Raw genomic sequence first — 13,584 nt, 5'->3', positions numbered from 1 at the left:
CTTCCTTCCTTCCTTCCTTCCTTCCTTCCTTCCTTCCTTCCTTCCTTCTTCCTTCCTTCCTTTAATTTGAGAAGAAGCTGTTCAAGGCATAGATATGATAATCTAAAAGATTGTCACTAAATACATAACTAGGATTTTTGAATATTACATCAGGATAAATGAAAACTCCATAGCCCCAGTTTGTTCATATCCTATTGTTCAAAATAACTTGTCACCTAGATGGACCACAAAGCAGCACTGGACTTTCTAAACTCATGGCTAAGCTATCATGCTGGGATACAAGCTCTTAAAGTCACTCAAGACTAGATGAGAGAAAACTCTAAGTACCACTTCAAAAATTTTCTCCCTGGTCATTCTCCTGGGGGACATGCCTTTAAAATCCTGATAGTTTCTTTCTATCTATAACAAGAAGGGGAATGGCAAATTTATAAGTAGAATTGTTTCCCCTAAATGCAAAAGAGCACATTGCCAATATTCTTCAAGACCATAAAGTGATAAAAAATGAACAAGTTAGGAATATGGCAGGGCAGACCATGTCACAGTCAACTATCTGGGACAGACATGGGTCCCAATTCAAGAGATAGGGAAGTAATTATTTATAGAACACTGTATTAATTTGCCATGATGGTAAACGAATTCAGTGACTGAGTATGGACTCATGATTGCTGAGCCTGGATAGAGAGGTTGTTTGTAGTTAGTGAAAGTCAGTACGTTAACCAGCATGCTTCATAGGTAAACAGATGCTGCTGGCCATTTGCCCCACTTGGGATGCAGTCCCAGACTTTGCCTGGGTGGGCTTATCAGGTTTGGACCTTCAGACTGTATCAGGCAGTCTATAATCAGAATTAATGGTAAAAAAAAACAATAACAAAAAGATGGGAAGTAGAAAGGCTGTTGGAACAAGCAGTCTTGGTTCCTCCCTTTTCAGTAAATTGGGCAATTCTCTAGTTGGCCCAAGAGAGTATAGAGTGTGGTGCATGCATCCCAGTGTATGCATAAGGAAAGAGAAGTCCTTATGAGGGGCAAGACTTGATGAGCTAACAGCCAGTCTGCCAATATACTGGAGTTTCCTCTAAAAGTCGGTCTATGTTATTGCCAAAGAAGTATTTAAAGCGGTGATTTTCAACCTTCCTAATGCTGCGACTCTTTAATACAGTTCCTCAGGTTGTGGTAACTCTGAACCATAGCATGATTTTGTTGCCACTTTCCTAACTGTAATTTTGCTACTGTAATGAATTATAATGTAAACATCTGATAAGCAGTATAACTGATATTCTACCTCTATGAAAGGGTTGTTTAACTTCAAAGGAGTTGTGACCCACGGGTTGAGAACTACTGATTTAGAGGATCTGGGTGTGAACTAATTCAGTGATGATGCAAGTGCTTAGGAAGCACCAAGGCAGTGGGTTCGAGCTCTACTACCACCAAAACCAAATAACTGATCTCAGGATGAGTGCTCTTATTTTTCCATCATTGTCTGTGAAAAACACATGTTCAAATGGAAGACATGGTGGTAGAGGGGCTATAGCCCATGATCTAACTGCAACTAAACAGGGTGCACATATATTGTGTGGTCTTGGGCAAAGTTTTTGACATCTGTGTCTCACCCATCAAAGAAGGATGCTTTAACCTCTTGCTCTTTCTTCCACTGGGCTGGTACAGTTAGCATGAGGTGGAGGTGAGATCCAAAGCACAGGGTACTACCCAGGAATCCAGAAACTCGAGTCCAGGCCATTCCTTTGCTAACTGTCAGCTCTATTGCTGAAGGAAACTACATGCCCACACAGATTCACTGTTCTATTTTCAAAGGAGAATAATAATTTACCTTATGGTGCTATGATATGCTATATACAGGGTATTTTGCAAAACATTTTGAGTACAAAAAGAATGAAAAATTCAAAATTCCCGTTTCCAACAGGTTATCTGTAAAGTAGAGGTATATTGAAGACAAGTGGAAAGCATTAAGACAGATAGGCCAATGACTAAAATGGGTGCATGCCAAAGTAATTGCATAGGATTCTCACTACCCACAAAACCAACAAGACTCCCTTGCTGTACCTGGTCAGCCACTCTGTACACTTCTTCCCTCTGGCTGCAGTCACAGGTGTAGGCATGCACTCTGGTGGCTCCTGCTTCACGAGCTATCTGACAAGTCTCCTCGTTTGTTTCCTTATTCACGTCCCAGAGAACGAGCACTGATCCCAGGCGGGCAAACTGCAATGCTAAGAGTCTTCCGAGTCCACTCCCAGCACCTGTTATGAGCACTATCTCACCAGCAACGTTTTTCCGTGGCTTTGAGATGACATGAAAAAGTAGGGCCTCCAAAAGACTCAACAGAGATTTTCCTAAGAAAACAAGGAAGTCCTTCACTGATTCCACGTTGCAAGACATGTTCTGGCCAACACCTTAAAGCAAGAGAGAGTTTGCTTAGTTCTCCTTTTCTGAAGGAAAATACTGAGGATGTGATAGAGATGCTCTTTCTGGATGCTGACACTAAACTCAGGAGCGGGCAGGAACCACAGCGATGTAGGATATCTGGTACTTAGTCTACACAAGAGCCTCAAGTTCCACTCAGATCTGCATGCCAGCTATGTGTCACACATAACAACGTTTGTTAATTGGCAGCTGGAATCACCTTACCCAAGAGTATGCCAAGGGCTGTGCCTGTATTTCTCTCTAGTTAACTTTTGCCTTACTATGACTCATGATGCAAAGCTCAACCATGCTGTCACATCATGATGTTTATAATATAACTCTTAGAGCGTTATGTTTTTGTCTCCTTTTAGGTTTCTTTTTTCTCATTTGCACTACAATTCTTTCATTTAGCGATGCTATCTAAGATTTGAAGGCTAGGGATTTAGTTCCGTGTAAGAGTGCTTGCTAGAATGTATGAAGCCCTGGCTTCTTACTGATCCCCAACATTATGGCAAAGAGATTTGAGACAAAAGGGGGAATGGTAAAATCCTATCTGCATAAAGCATTAGGAGAGAACTAACTTGTTTTCCATCAACACTTTACTTTTTCTCCTCCAGTTGACTTTACATCAACACCCTAACTCCTTTTACTAGGCTGAGGGCCCTCACTCAATCAGTTTTCCTTTACTTATTAGATTTGGTGAGACAGTCTTGGTTGCCTTCTCTGCCTCTGTAAAACTTTGTGCAGTCTCCAATGTCCTTCTGGACCTTATCTACTGTTTACCAGGCTTGTGCCTTAGGGCAAGTTCTGTACCTGAGATGAGAATGTTCTGGCTCACAGAAAGTGTCTCACAGTTGTTACCAGTTTTGGTTTGGATTCACAGTGCAGATCACTAACAAGGCACCAGGTTTTTGTGAAAAGGTAAAGGGAGTTCCTGAGAAGGCTGTTCCATTGAGAGGCTCAGGTGCAGGTATAGGTTTTCAGAGTTCAAAGGTCAGATGGTAGCAGCTCTTTAGTTTGCTGGCTGGCTGAGGATGGGTGGTTTGGTCCACCTTTAGAAGGGTTTAGCACATGAAAGTTGCTAGGGCCTAAACTTGTTTCTGGCTTATTCTACACATAAGACTGACAGATGGAGGGAGTATATATGTGACCTGCTTGCTCAAGGTCACTGTGCTACTAGCATAAGGCTAGGTTGGCTCTATGTCATGCTTATCAATAATCAGCTTCAGTTGTTTCTCTGTGCTCTGGGGCTGGGGCTTGGATCTCATAACCTAAACTGTTGTAGATGAAGAAACAGATAGTCAGCAGATAGTTGATTCATCACAAGCAATAGTGTCATAATAGTACTATGGGTGATCCGGATTGGGGCCTGCAAAGAAGCAAAAGGCAAGGGGTGCTGGGAAGTGACCTTGCCAATAATGATCAACAGGAGTCAGAGACTGAGCAGTAGCTTTTTGGCTCTGAAGGCAGGCTTCTTCTGTTCATCTGGGGCTTTCTGGGGACAGTCACTAAGGTTCACACTCAGATCTGTGGTTTAACATTGGGCTTTACTATACTTTGGATGCAACAACTAGAATCCTCTGCTAACTTTGCTCTGATTCATTCCAGAGCAACTTTTGGATGACCAGGTTTCTGAGGCAATCTGAAATGATGCCTTGGAGACCGACTCTCATTTCAGTATGCAGTCATAAGGTGTGTCCCTGTAGCCCTGTCAGGGTGTATGCTGGATTCTGCAAAAGACAGCAAAGGGATACTCTGGCCACTTCCTACACAGCAGCATCTGTGCCATTAGCTTTCCATTAGAACACACACAACAGGTGACCCAGCAGGGCCACGCTGTCCCCTTTTGGCACAAAATTGTATGGTATCCTACTAGAAGACAGAGCTCTCTGCTCAGTAGTCTCCAGCCATGTGGATAAACGTCAGGATGATGCAAACTGGAACAAGTCCTGGCTTTTCCCTCTCTTGACAGATGTGTCTTAGGTACATAGGAGCATGGTAGCATGTATTAGCTCCATGTCAAGTTTTGAATTTCTTCTGTGTAATTATACATTCAGTGAGGAGAGATGGGTTTAGGATGCTACATCTGTCACTGTCATACTTGGCAACTTTGATCAACAAAAAATTCTTTTGTTGCTAGTGTCTCAGTATTCTCTAAGAGGCTAATGCTCATGCAAATGCTACTTCCCTGGGGGCTGCAGGAGTGAGTAAGCCTCAGCCTGTGCACAGCCATTTTTAGGGAACACAGGGTTGGGGAGAAATGCAGAAGAGCTTGCTGGATTTTAGTCACAATTGCATCTCTCCATCTCCTCCCAGTCTCCAGAAGGTAGCATATTCATGAATTCCTCGCTAGGTCTGTGGCCCATAGGCAGCACACTAACTCTCTGATGATGCCCTGGGCATTCATGGGAACAAATGGATCAATGTTCTCTGGCTATATCCTCGGAAGGTGATTTAATAAGAACAGCGGCAAACAGAAAGTGAATCTATGCCTTCATTTTATCTTAATAACTCGTTTTTAGGAAAATACAAATGTATTCCTTTTCACCAGGCTAAAAACTTGGTATCATCCCCAGCTCAAAAACAGAGCTAGCCGGGCAGTGGTGGCACACGGCTTTAATCCCAGCACTTGGGAGGCAGAGGCAGGCAGAATTTCTGAGTTCGAGGCCAGTCTGGTCTACAGAGTGAGTTCCAGGACAGACAGTGCTGGACAGAGACCCTGTCTCGAAAAACAAAAAAACAAAACAAAACAAAACAAAACAAAACAAAACAAAAAGCAGAGCTAACTAGGCACATAGTAATCCCAGGACACTTGCTTCCAAGATGAGGGTTGCAGAGAGCAGAGTGTGGTGGCAGAGACACTGCCAACCACAGCTTCTACTGAAAGGAGTGAGTTAGAGGATGCAAGGAGGAGGTTGTGAATGTGCTAGCCTGGGCAGAATATAAGAACCAGGGCCACCAGGTAGGAATCCATTCTGCTCTCAAGTGGCCAGCACCCTTGGAGGAACAGACATCTGGGTGTGCCCAGAACACTGTTCCTGTGCACTGCTGGCTCCCCTGCTGGTCCCTGACTGCTGCTAAGGTTCCCCTGGGTTAAACTCTTATGACTGGATCTGGGCACTGGGCGCTGCCACCTCTTTAGGAGCAGCCCCACAATGTGGGATCTCTGCGAGGAGCCACCTCTCTAGGGGGCAGCCCCAGAATGTGGGATCTCTGCAACTTACCTCTCAAACAGTTCCCTCTCTAGCCACCACGGAGAAGCAGGCGTCTTAGGTCTCAGGCACCCAGGTCTCTGGTTAAGCAACAAGGTTCGGATGCTTATCCCTGAGTAGGCTGGGGCCCAAGCCAAGGGCAGGACTGTGATCCCGCCAGGGGGTGGAGCCTAGTTCAGGCACCCTTTCCTGAGGAAGGTAGAAAGGACAGTGGAGACCGGACATGTGCCCCAGTATTGCCCATCCCTTTAAATTTTCCCATGCCAAGGGCTGGATGCAGGATTGTTAAAAGAGAATTTTCGGGTTGAAAAGGACAGAGTTAGCCGCAAGAGATTTCATAACACTAGGTGTGCTTGCAAGCCCAACCAAGGTTTCACAGGGTTTAGGGACCAGGTTGTGCCCCAGATATCTGCAGCTCATGGCACAGATACAAAATTCTACAACAGTGATTCTGTCACATGGAATCCAAAGTCTCAGGTGTCTGAAAGGGACATGAGTGTGATCTTGGGATCTGCCAGGAGGTGGGTGGATGGCGGCCTGGGTGCCTGTGGCTCAGGCAGGTAGCCAAGGGAGAGTTTGTTTTAACAACACAAAGTTGAGAAATCAAAATAGAGTAAGTGTCAACAGTGCACTATAACCTGTTTCTTCAATATCACTTGTGTACAACCCCCCCCCCCCAACAAGACATTGCTATAATAAAACAGCCAAGAAAGCAATCAAAGTTTGTAAAACTAGTGAGTAATTTCATGTGTGTCGACACCAAAATGCTTATGATGGGTAGGGTTTCGTGGGTGGCACCACACTGAACAGGAAATACCGGGAGCAATAATCAGCTCAGCTCTGGATGTGCATTTCTCTAGATGGTTTGGTTAAAGTCAAGGTTTTCAAGGCTATGGAAAATACACTTCATGAAATGTAAATTTGTGAACATGATAGAAGGTGAAGTAATGCTATGTTCATTTGTCTAATGAAAAGCCCACTGACAGGCATTAAAGCAACAACGAATGATTTAACAATGAAGAAATGGCATTTTGATGGATTTTTTACTGTTTCCCTGGGCTTTTGTCTGCATTCTTCAAAGCTTTCATATGCATCCAGTTTTATTTTACAATGAAATTACTCTGAGGATGCATACATGAACTGCTCGTGTGTGTTTAGATCCTGCTTTCCCTCCATGGAGATGTAACAAAAGACATAAACAGGTGGTTAAATATATAGAAGTGCTACAGAAAAAAAGTGACTCCCAGTGAGAGCTGCCTAAAGACAGGCAACTAATTGATCCCATTTCCAGAAACCAGGCAAAAGATACCAAGAGCTGAAACACACCCAGGAAGGCATGGCACAGGTGACTCATCCTTTCTCACAGAAACTCAAAGAACCAGATTCAGCAAGAGGCACAAAGAATGGAAGTTAGACATGGGACACAGAGGTGGAGTGAAGAATGTTAGGACAAACAACTAGTAGTGAAATGTAGGAAACTATTTTACAAATTGGGGGTAGGCAAGTCAGAATCCACATACCTAAACCCCACAAACTTCTCCATAGCAAAAAAAAAATAAGAAAAGTAAAATATGAGCAGACTAGTAGAAAATGATCTCTATAGCAATACTTCTGTAGACTAGTAGAATAAACTAGGGAAAGCAGACAGTGAAATGGCAGGCAATTCAGACAACTGGAACTAACAGAAAGCTTCCCTGAAGGTGCTAAATGTCACTGGTAGTCAGAAAAAGTCAGTTTAAAGAATTTCCCCCTTCCCCGCCCCCAGCTACCAAAATCCACTTATCAAAACATTAGATGAGAAAACAGAATCCTGGGAGTGTGATCTGGAGTGTCCTGTGTGGATAACAGTTTGACAGTACTTATGTCTGTTGTGTATTATTTTGCATCTTGACATCAATTGCTTGGCATAAAGAGTTTCCAAGGATACTTGTTTGTGAATGCTAACAAGTGAGAAGCCACGCAGATACCTCTGCTTCACTAACCTTGGTGAAGTCAGGTAATAGAGCTCTGAGGCTGACAGTACACATCCTGGCAGGGGAATCTCTAAAAAGCAGTTAAGAGAAATGGCATAGAATAATGCTATCAAGTCAATTCCAAGATCACATTATTTGTGCCCGTGTACACTTGCTTTTATGTTATTACGCGTGGAGATGCACAGAGTATTGCATCCTGAAGGATTCTCTCCATTCCTCATGGTAATTCCCTAAAGGGGAAATATGAGTGGATGGTTGCTTCCCATGTCTTAATATTTGCTTCTATAGTGTTTGGTATTTTTTTAAGTCATTGGTTATTCTGTGGTACTAAAAACAATAGTAAATTAAACATGTAAACTTCCTATTTAAAAAGACTCATCTTTTTTTTTGATTGTGTTCTAATGTTTTTTCATTTTTTTATTGGTTACTTTATTTATTGACATTTCAAATGTTATCCCCTTTCCCAGTCTCCCCTCCACAAATTCCCTATCTCCTCCACCTCTCCCTGCCTCCATGAGGGTGCTCACAACCCCTCCCACCCACTCCTGCCTCAGCGCCCTAGCATTCCCCTACCCTGGGTCATCAGCCTCCACAGGACCAAGTGGCTCCCATCTTAGTGATAAGGCAATCATCTGCTACAAATGCAGTTGGAGTCATGATTACTCTAGTTCGTGGTTTAGTCTCTGGGAGCTTTGGAGGGGGGGGGTTAATTGGTTGATACTGTTGTTCTTCCTATGGGATTGTAAACCCCTTCAGTCCTTACAGTCCTTTCTCTAACTTCTCCGTTGGGGTCCCTGCTCTCAGTCTGATGATTGGCTCTGTGCATCCACATCTTTATTGCTCAGGCTCTGGCAGAGCCTCCCTAGGAAAGCTATACCAGGCTCCTGTCAGCAAGACTTTGAACATATTTATGGGGAAATGCTTCATAAAATAGTGAAAGAAATATCAGTCACTAGCTGATATATTTTATCAAAATACATTGTAGTGGACACAGGGGATAATAAAATAAAAACTTTTTGAGAACTGATTAGTAAAATCCATCTATTTTGCCTGTGGTAGGGCAAGAGGGGAATTTTGCTGGCTGGATCCAGAGTGAGTTGCAGCACATCTGACCTGTGCAAGACTGGGACAAACAGTATGTGTGAGTCATAAGAGGCTGAGTGGGTGGAGGGAGTGTGTCCTGCCACCTGACTGGGGGAAAGTCAGTGCATAGCAAAGAGATGCAGACATTTCAGAAAACTGAGACCAGAGGAAGGCAGTGATAGGACCAAGCACATGACTGGACTTCAGTAGGAACTACATTTCTCAGGATGGCCGGGCAGGAGGCCAAGCATTCATCCACTCCAACACAAAAGGACGTATTGTTGTATGCGGGTTCTCTCTCCTCTATTTATTTCAAGATCATTATCACTGCTAACAATTCCCCCCTGAGTAATTGCAGTGTGAATGGCATGGTAATGCATTTATGCGGATTTGACCTAGATTGCTGTTTCTGAAGCACCGTTGGATGATAACTCAGACAGAGCCAGTGTCTCATGGCCCAGTTCCCGCCCCCGTCATTTTTCTTTTCTTTTTTCCCCCCCTGTGATTTCTTCTCTTTCCCCTTTGGATTCTTTGATCAGGGGAAAATCTACTAACAAAGGTCATTGGCTGTTTATGTTGGTTATGGAAAGAATTATCAGAGAATACGTGATCAGGGAGAGGAGCAGGGCAGTCTCTTCCCTGTGTCTGCCTTTCTTGGTTTTATCGTGCTGTACGTAAAAAGCTCGTGCATTCTTAGCACCTAGCGTGAGGATTAGTATGTTGTGCAGCTCTTCAAGTTAATTCCCTGATTCAAGTTAATTCAAGTTAATACCTTGACCAAGAAGTTCTGTTGCAGACTTTTTAAACCACATTTTGGTTTAAAATATATTGGGTACTAGAAATTAAATGGATAAAGATTTGGATGTGATGACGTCAAGGATTGCTTTTCCCAGTTTACCTTTTTTACTTATATCTGAGATGAAAAACTTCTTTGACATGCTCTCGATGGCTATCCCTCAGCATCCCCATTGCTGCTGCTAAACTCTCTGACAGTCTGAACTTCCCAGGTTTCTCCTTTCCTATGGGTATGTTTGAGTCTATCTTCCTTCATTTTACAGGTTTCTAGGATTGAACCTGTCCTTAGAAGGAAAGGTAACTCCTACATTCAGGTTCTGGAGGTATGTGGAGGAGGTACTTTGAACTTTTATGACAGGGACCTTATTAAAGGAATAATGGCTTAATGAGAGGATGAGATTGAACACACAGCTCCCCAACTTCTCTCACAAAGTGACAATCATCATGTGAGAATCTGATGAAATCATCTCACCAGATACTGGCGATTTCCCAGTCACCAGACATGAAAGGAATACATATATTTTCTCTGTATTTTACCAGGTATGTGGTATTCTGCAACAGTGGCAGATGATACATGGAGACACACCTGTGATAGCCGCCTTATACCTTCTCCATCACCCTCTGACAAGCACCAGCTTTAATTGGACCTAATTCCCTGGTGTTTTCCTTTGTTAATGTATTTTCCCAAATGTTCAGCCAATTCTATTTAATTACATATATGTATATGTATATGATGTATATGTGTATGTGTATGCGTATGCGTATGCGTATGTGTATGTGTATATGTATGATCTAATACCAGAAGACTTTCTTCCATCATGTAGCCATCCCTACAGCCAAAAATATAAGTCATAATAATTTATCATTTTCAAACATGTTTGATGTTTTTAGTAGCACACAGATTGTCCTGGGAGGCTCCAAGCAGGCCACACAGGGATGACAGTTGTCTTCTCCATCGAACACTTTGGGACACAAATGGAGATGGTTAAGGGCTATAGGCTGGGATAATATTGAAAGCGTTAAAGGACTTTATGAAAAGTAGTTTCTTGGTCTTTAACATGTCCTCCTCAAACAAGTCTGCCTGAGAAAGGCCAGAGATCTCCTGTCTTCCACGAAGCTCTGTTTCCATACCTCTTTTTCAGACTCAATCTCATTCTATCTTATAAAATGTGAAGGACTCTTGGGTGATCCAGGAATCCAAGAAGCTTCTCGGGTAGAGGTCAGCAAGAGCAAAACCAAAATTAGCTGTGGTCCAAAGTGCTAACATGAGCCTGCATTTCCCCTTCAGGGTGGGGCCTGGGGAGGAAGGGACTGCACCTTAGTGGGGAGCAGCAAGAAGGCTATGGCCTGAAGTTCCTAGCCTCAGTGACAGTTAGAAATAGATGTCTTCTCTTTGTATTGTTCCTGTCTAAGTCTGTTAAAGCAGTAGAAAATACATGAAGGCCCCATTTTTCATGTTTTATGTATTCTTTCCAATCTCTGAGTACTTCAGACACCAATACACCATGCTCCGCCATGCTCTCAACTCCCCAGTCTTTGTAACTACCAGACATTCTCCTTCCCTCAATTTTTCACTGTAATCCATTTGTTTATTCATTCATTCATTCATTCATTCATTCATTCATTCATTCATTCACTTTACATCCTGATTGCAGGTTCCCTTCTTCTTTTCTTTCCAATCCCATTTTCACAAACCCTTGCCTCCCATTATCCCCATCCTTTTTCCTCAGAGAAGGGCAAGTCCCCCCATAGGTTCCAACCTGCCTTGGACATCAAGTTGTAGTAAAACTAAGTGCATCTTCTCCTACTGAGGCCTGATAAGGCAGTCCAGCTAGGGTAAGGGGTTCCAAAGGCAGGCAATAGAGTCAGTAATAACCCTCACCAATTGTTAGGAGACCCACATGAAGACCAAGGTGCGTATCTGTGGGGAAAATTTAGAGACCGGGGCCCCGGAGAGGCTTCCACTCTGTGGTGGGTCCCACATCTGGAGGAATCCTATGGTTCCAGTGGCCTGGAGGCCTCGGGGGCGGCAGGCCCCAATGACACGAGGAAATCCTTGGTTCCAGAAAGGTTTATTGTCATGGTGGATGGTGGATGGACCTAAGTGTACCCCCCCAGACCTCAGGGCAGTCCCTAGTTATATAGTGAGGGAATGGGGGAGGATCTGGGGGAGGCATGCTTAATTTGCTCTGCCCTCTGGCCTTCATTAGTATGTAAATCCCTAGGGCTTGAGGCCTATAATCTGGCCTATGTGACTGAACAATGCAATTCTATGAAGACATGACTGTTTTTCAGGACCCTGGATTCTGGGGGGGGGGGCGCCGAACTCCTGCCAGTACTCACGCAGAGTCTCGGGGTTCTAGGCACCTGCTCAACCATGACCCAGGATACCCTCACGCAGTCCCACACATATCTACAAATGTGCAGAAGGCCTAGCTCCAGTCCCTATATGCTCTTTGGTTAGTGGTTCAGTCTCAATAAGTTCCATGGGCCCAGGTTAGTTGACTCTGTACTTCTTCTTGCGGTGTCCTTGATCTCTCTTGCTCCCTTCATCCTATCTCTATCTTTTCCACAAGACTCCCTGAGCTCTGCCTTATGTTTTGCTGTGAGTCTCAGCATCTGTTTCCATGAGCCACTGGATGAAGTCTCTCAGGAGACATTTATGCTAGATTCCTGCCTGCAAGCATAGCAGAGTGTCATTAATAGTGTCAGAGGTTGGCTCTCTCCCCTGGAATGGTTCTCAAGTTGGACCAGTCATTGGTTGGCCATTCCCTCAATCTCTGCTCCATTTTTATCCCTGTGTGTCTTGTGTCTTTTGACATGACACCATTTGGGAGAAGGTTGGTGGGTTGGTGTCCCCTTCTCTCCACTGAAAGTCCTGCCTGGCTACAGATAGTGGTCACTTCAGTCTCTGTATCCCTAGTTGTCAGGAGTTTCAGCTAGAGTCATCCTCATAGACTCATGGGAACCCTCCCTTATTGTCCCAGAGATGCTCCCTACTAACCAGTTTCCCTCTCTCTCCCAGCTCTCTCCCACCCCACCTCTACCCACATCTGATCCTCATTCCTGTTCCTGCCTTCCCACACCCTCTCCCACCCAGTTCTCTTCCTTTACCCACATCTGATGTCTATTTTATTTCCCCTTCTGAGTGAGATTCAACGTCTTCCCTTGGTCTCTCTTTTTTACTTAATTTCTTTGGGTTTGTGGATTGTAGCATGATTATCCTGTACTTGATGGCTAATAACCCCTTATAAGTGAATACATACAATGCATGTATTTTTGGGTATGGGTTACATCACTCAGGATGGTATTTTTTAGTTCCATCCATTTGCCTGCAAATTTCATGATGTCTTTGTTTTTAGTAGCTGAGTAGTATTCCATTGTATAAATGTATCACATTAAAAAAATTCATTCTTCTGTTGAGGGATGTCTAGATTGTTTCCAGTTTCTGGCTATTATGAATAAAGCTGCTATGAACATAGTTGAGCAAATGTCCTTGTGCATCTTTTGGGTCTGTGCCCACAAGTAGGATAGCTGGGTCTTGAGGTAGAGTTATTCCCAATTTTCTGATAAACCACCAAATTGAACTAACTGATTTTATGATGCTATGGTGCAAATGGACCTAACAGATATCTCCATGTTTTACCCAAGCACAGCAAAATATAACTTCTCAGCACCTCATGGGACCTTCTCCAAAACGAACCATAAACTCAGTCACAAAACAAGTCTCAACAAATGAAAGAAAATAGAAATACCCTGTATCTTATCAGACCACTATGGGTTAAAGTTGGACTTCAACAACAACAGAAACAATGGAAAGCCTATAAACCCATGGAAACTTCACAACTTAATGACCACTGGGTCAGGGAACAAATAATGACAGCAATTAAAGATCTTGTAGAATTCAGTGAAAATGAAGGCACAACATACCTGAACTTATGAAACACAATGAAAACAGTGCTAAGAGGAAAGCACATAGCATTACGCACATTCATAAAGAAATTAGTGAGATCATAACTACAGACTTAACAGCACAATTGAAAGCTCTAGAACAAAACAATACAAACACCCAAAAGAAGTAGAAGGCAGGGAACAATCAAACTCAG

At 43.4% G+C, this 13,584-nt stretch overlaps 1 protein-coding gene across 2 annotated transcripts in view; it reads right to left on the bottom strand.

Moving 5' to 3' along the window:
* Positions 1–5,856, bottom strand: part of LOC114623450 (epidermal retinol dehydrogenase 2) — a 19,870-nt gene extending 14,014 nt beyond the window's left edge. The window contains exons 1-2 of one of the 2 annotated variants that reach the window (XM_028770121.1): positions 5,640–5,856; positions 2,059–2,405 (exon numbers count right to left, since the gene is read on the bottom strand). In XM_028770121.1, the coding sequence (XP_028625954.1) occupies positions 2,059–2,391 (333 nt within the window). In that variant the 5' untranslated portion in view covers positions 2,392–2,405; positions 5,640–5,856. The remainder of the gene's footprint in view (positions 1–2,058; positions 2,406–5,639) is intronic. The other variant, XM_028770129.1, reaches the window with a different exon arrangement.
* Between the last annotated feature and the right edge of the window lie 7,728 nt (positions 5,857–13,584).

The sequence above is a fragment of the Grammomys surdaster genome, unplaced genomic scaffold, assembly GCF_004785775.1.
Source record: "Grammomys surdaster isolate TR1022 unplaced genomic scaffold, NIH_TR_1.0 64, whole genome shotgun sequence".
Lineage (NCBI taxonomy): Eukaryota > Metazoa > Chordata > Mammalia > Rodentia > Muridae > Grammomys > Grammomys surdaster.
This window is presented reverse-complemented; position numbering and strand designations above follow the sequence as displayed.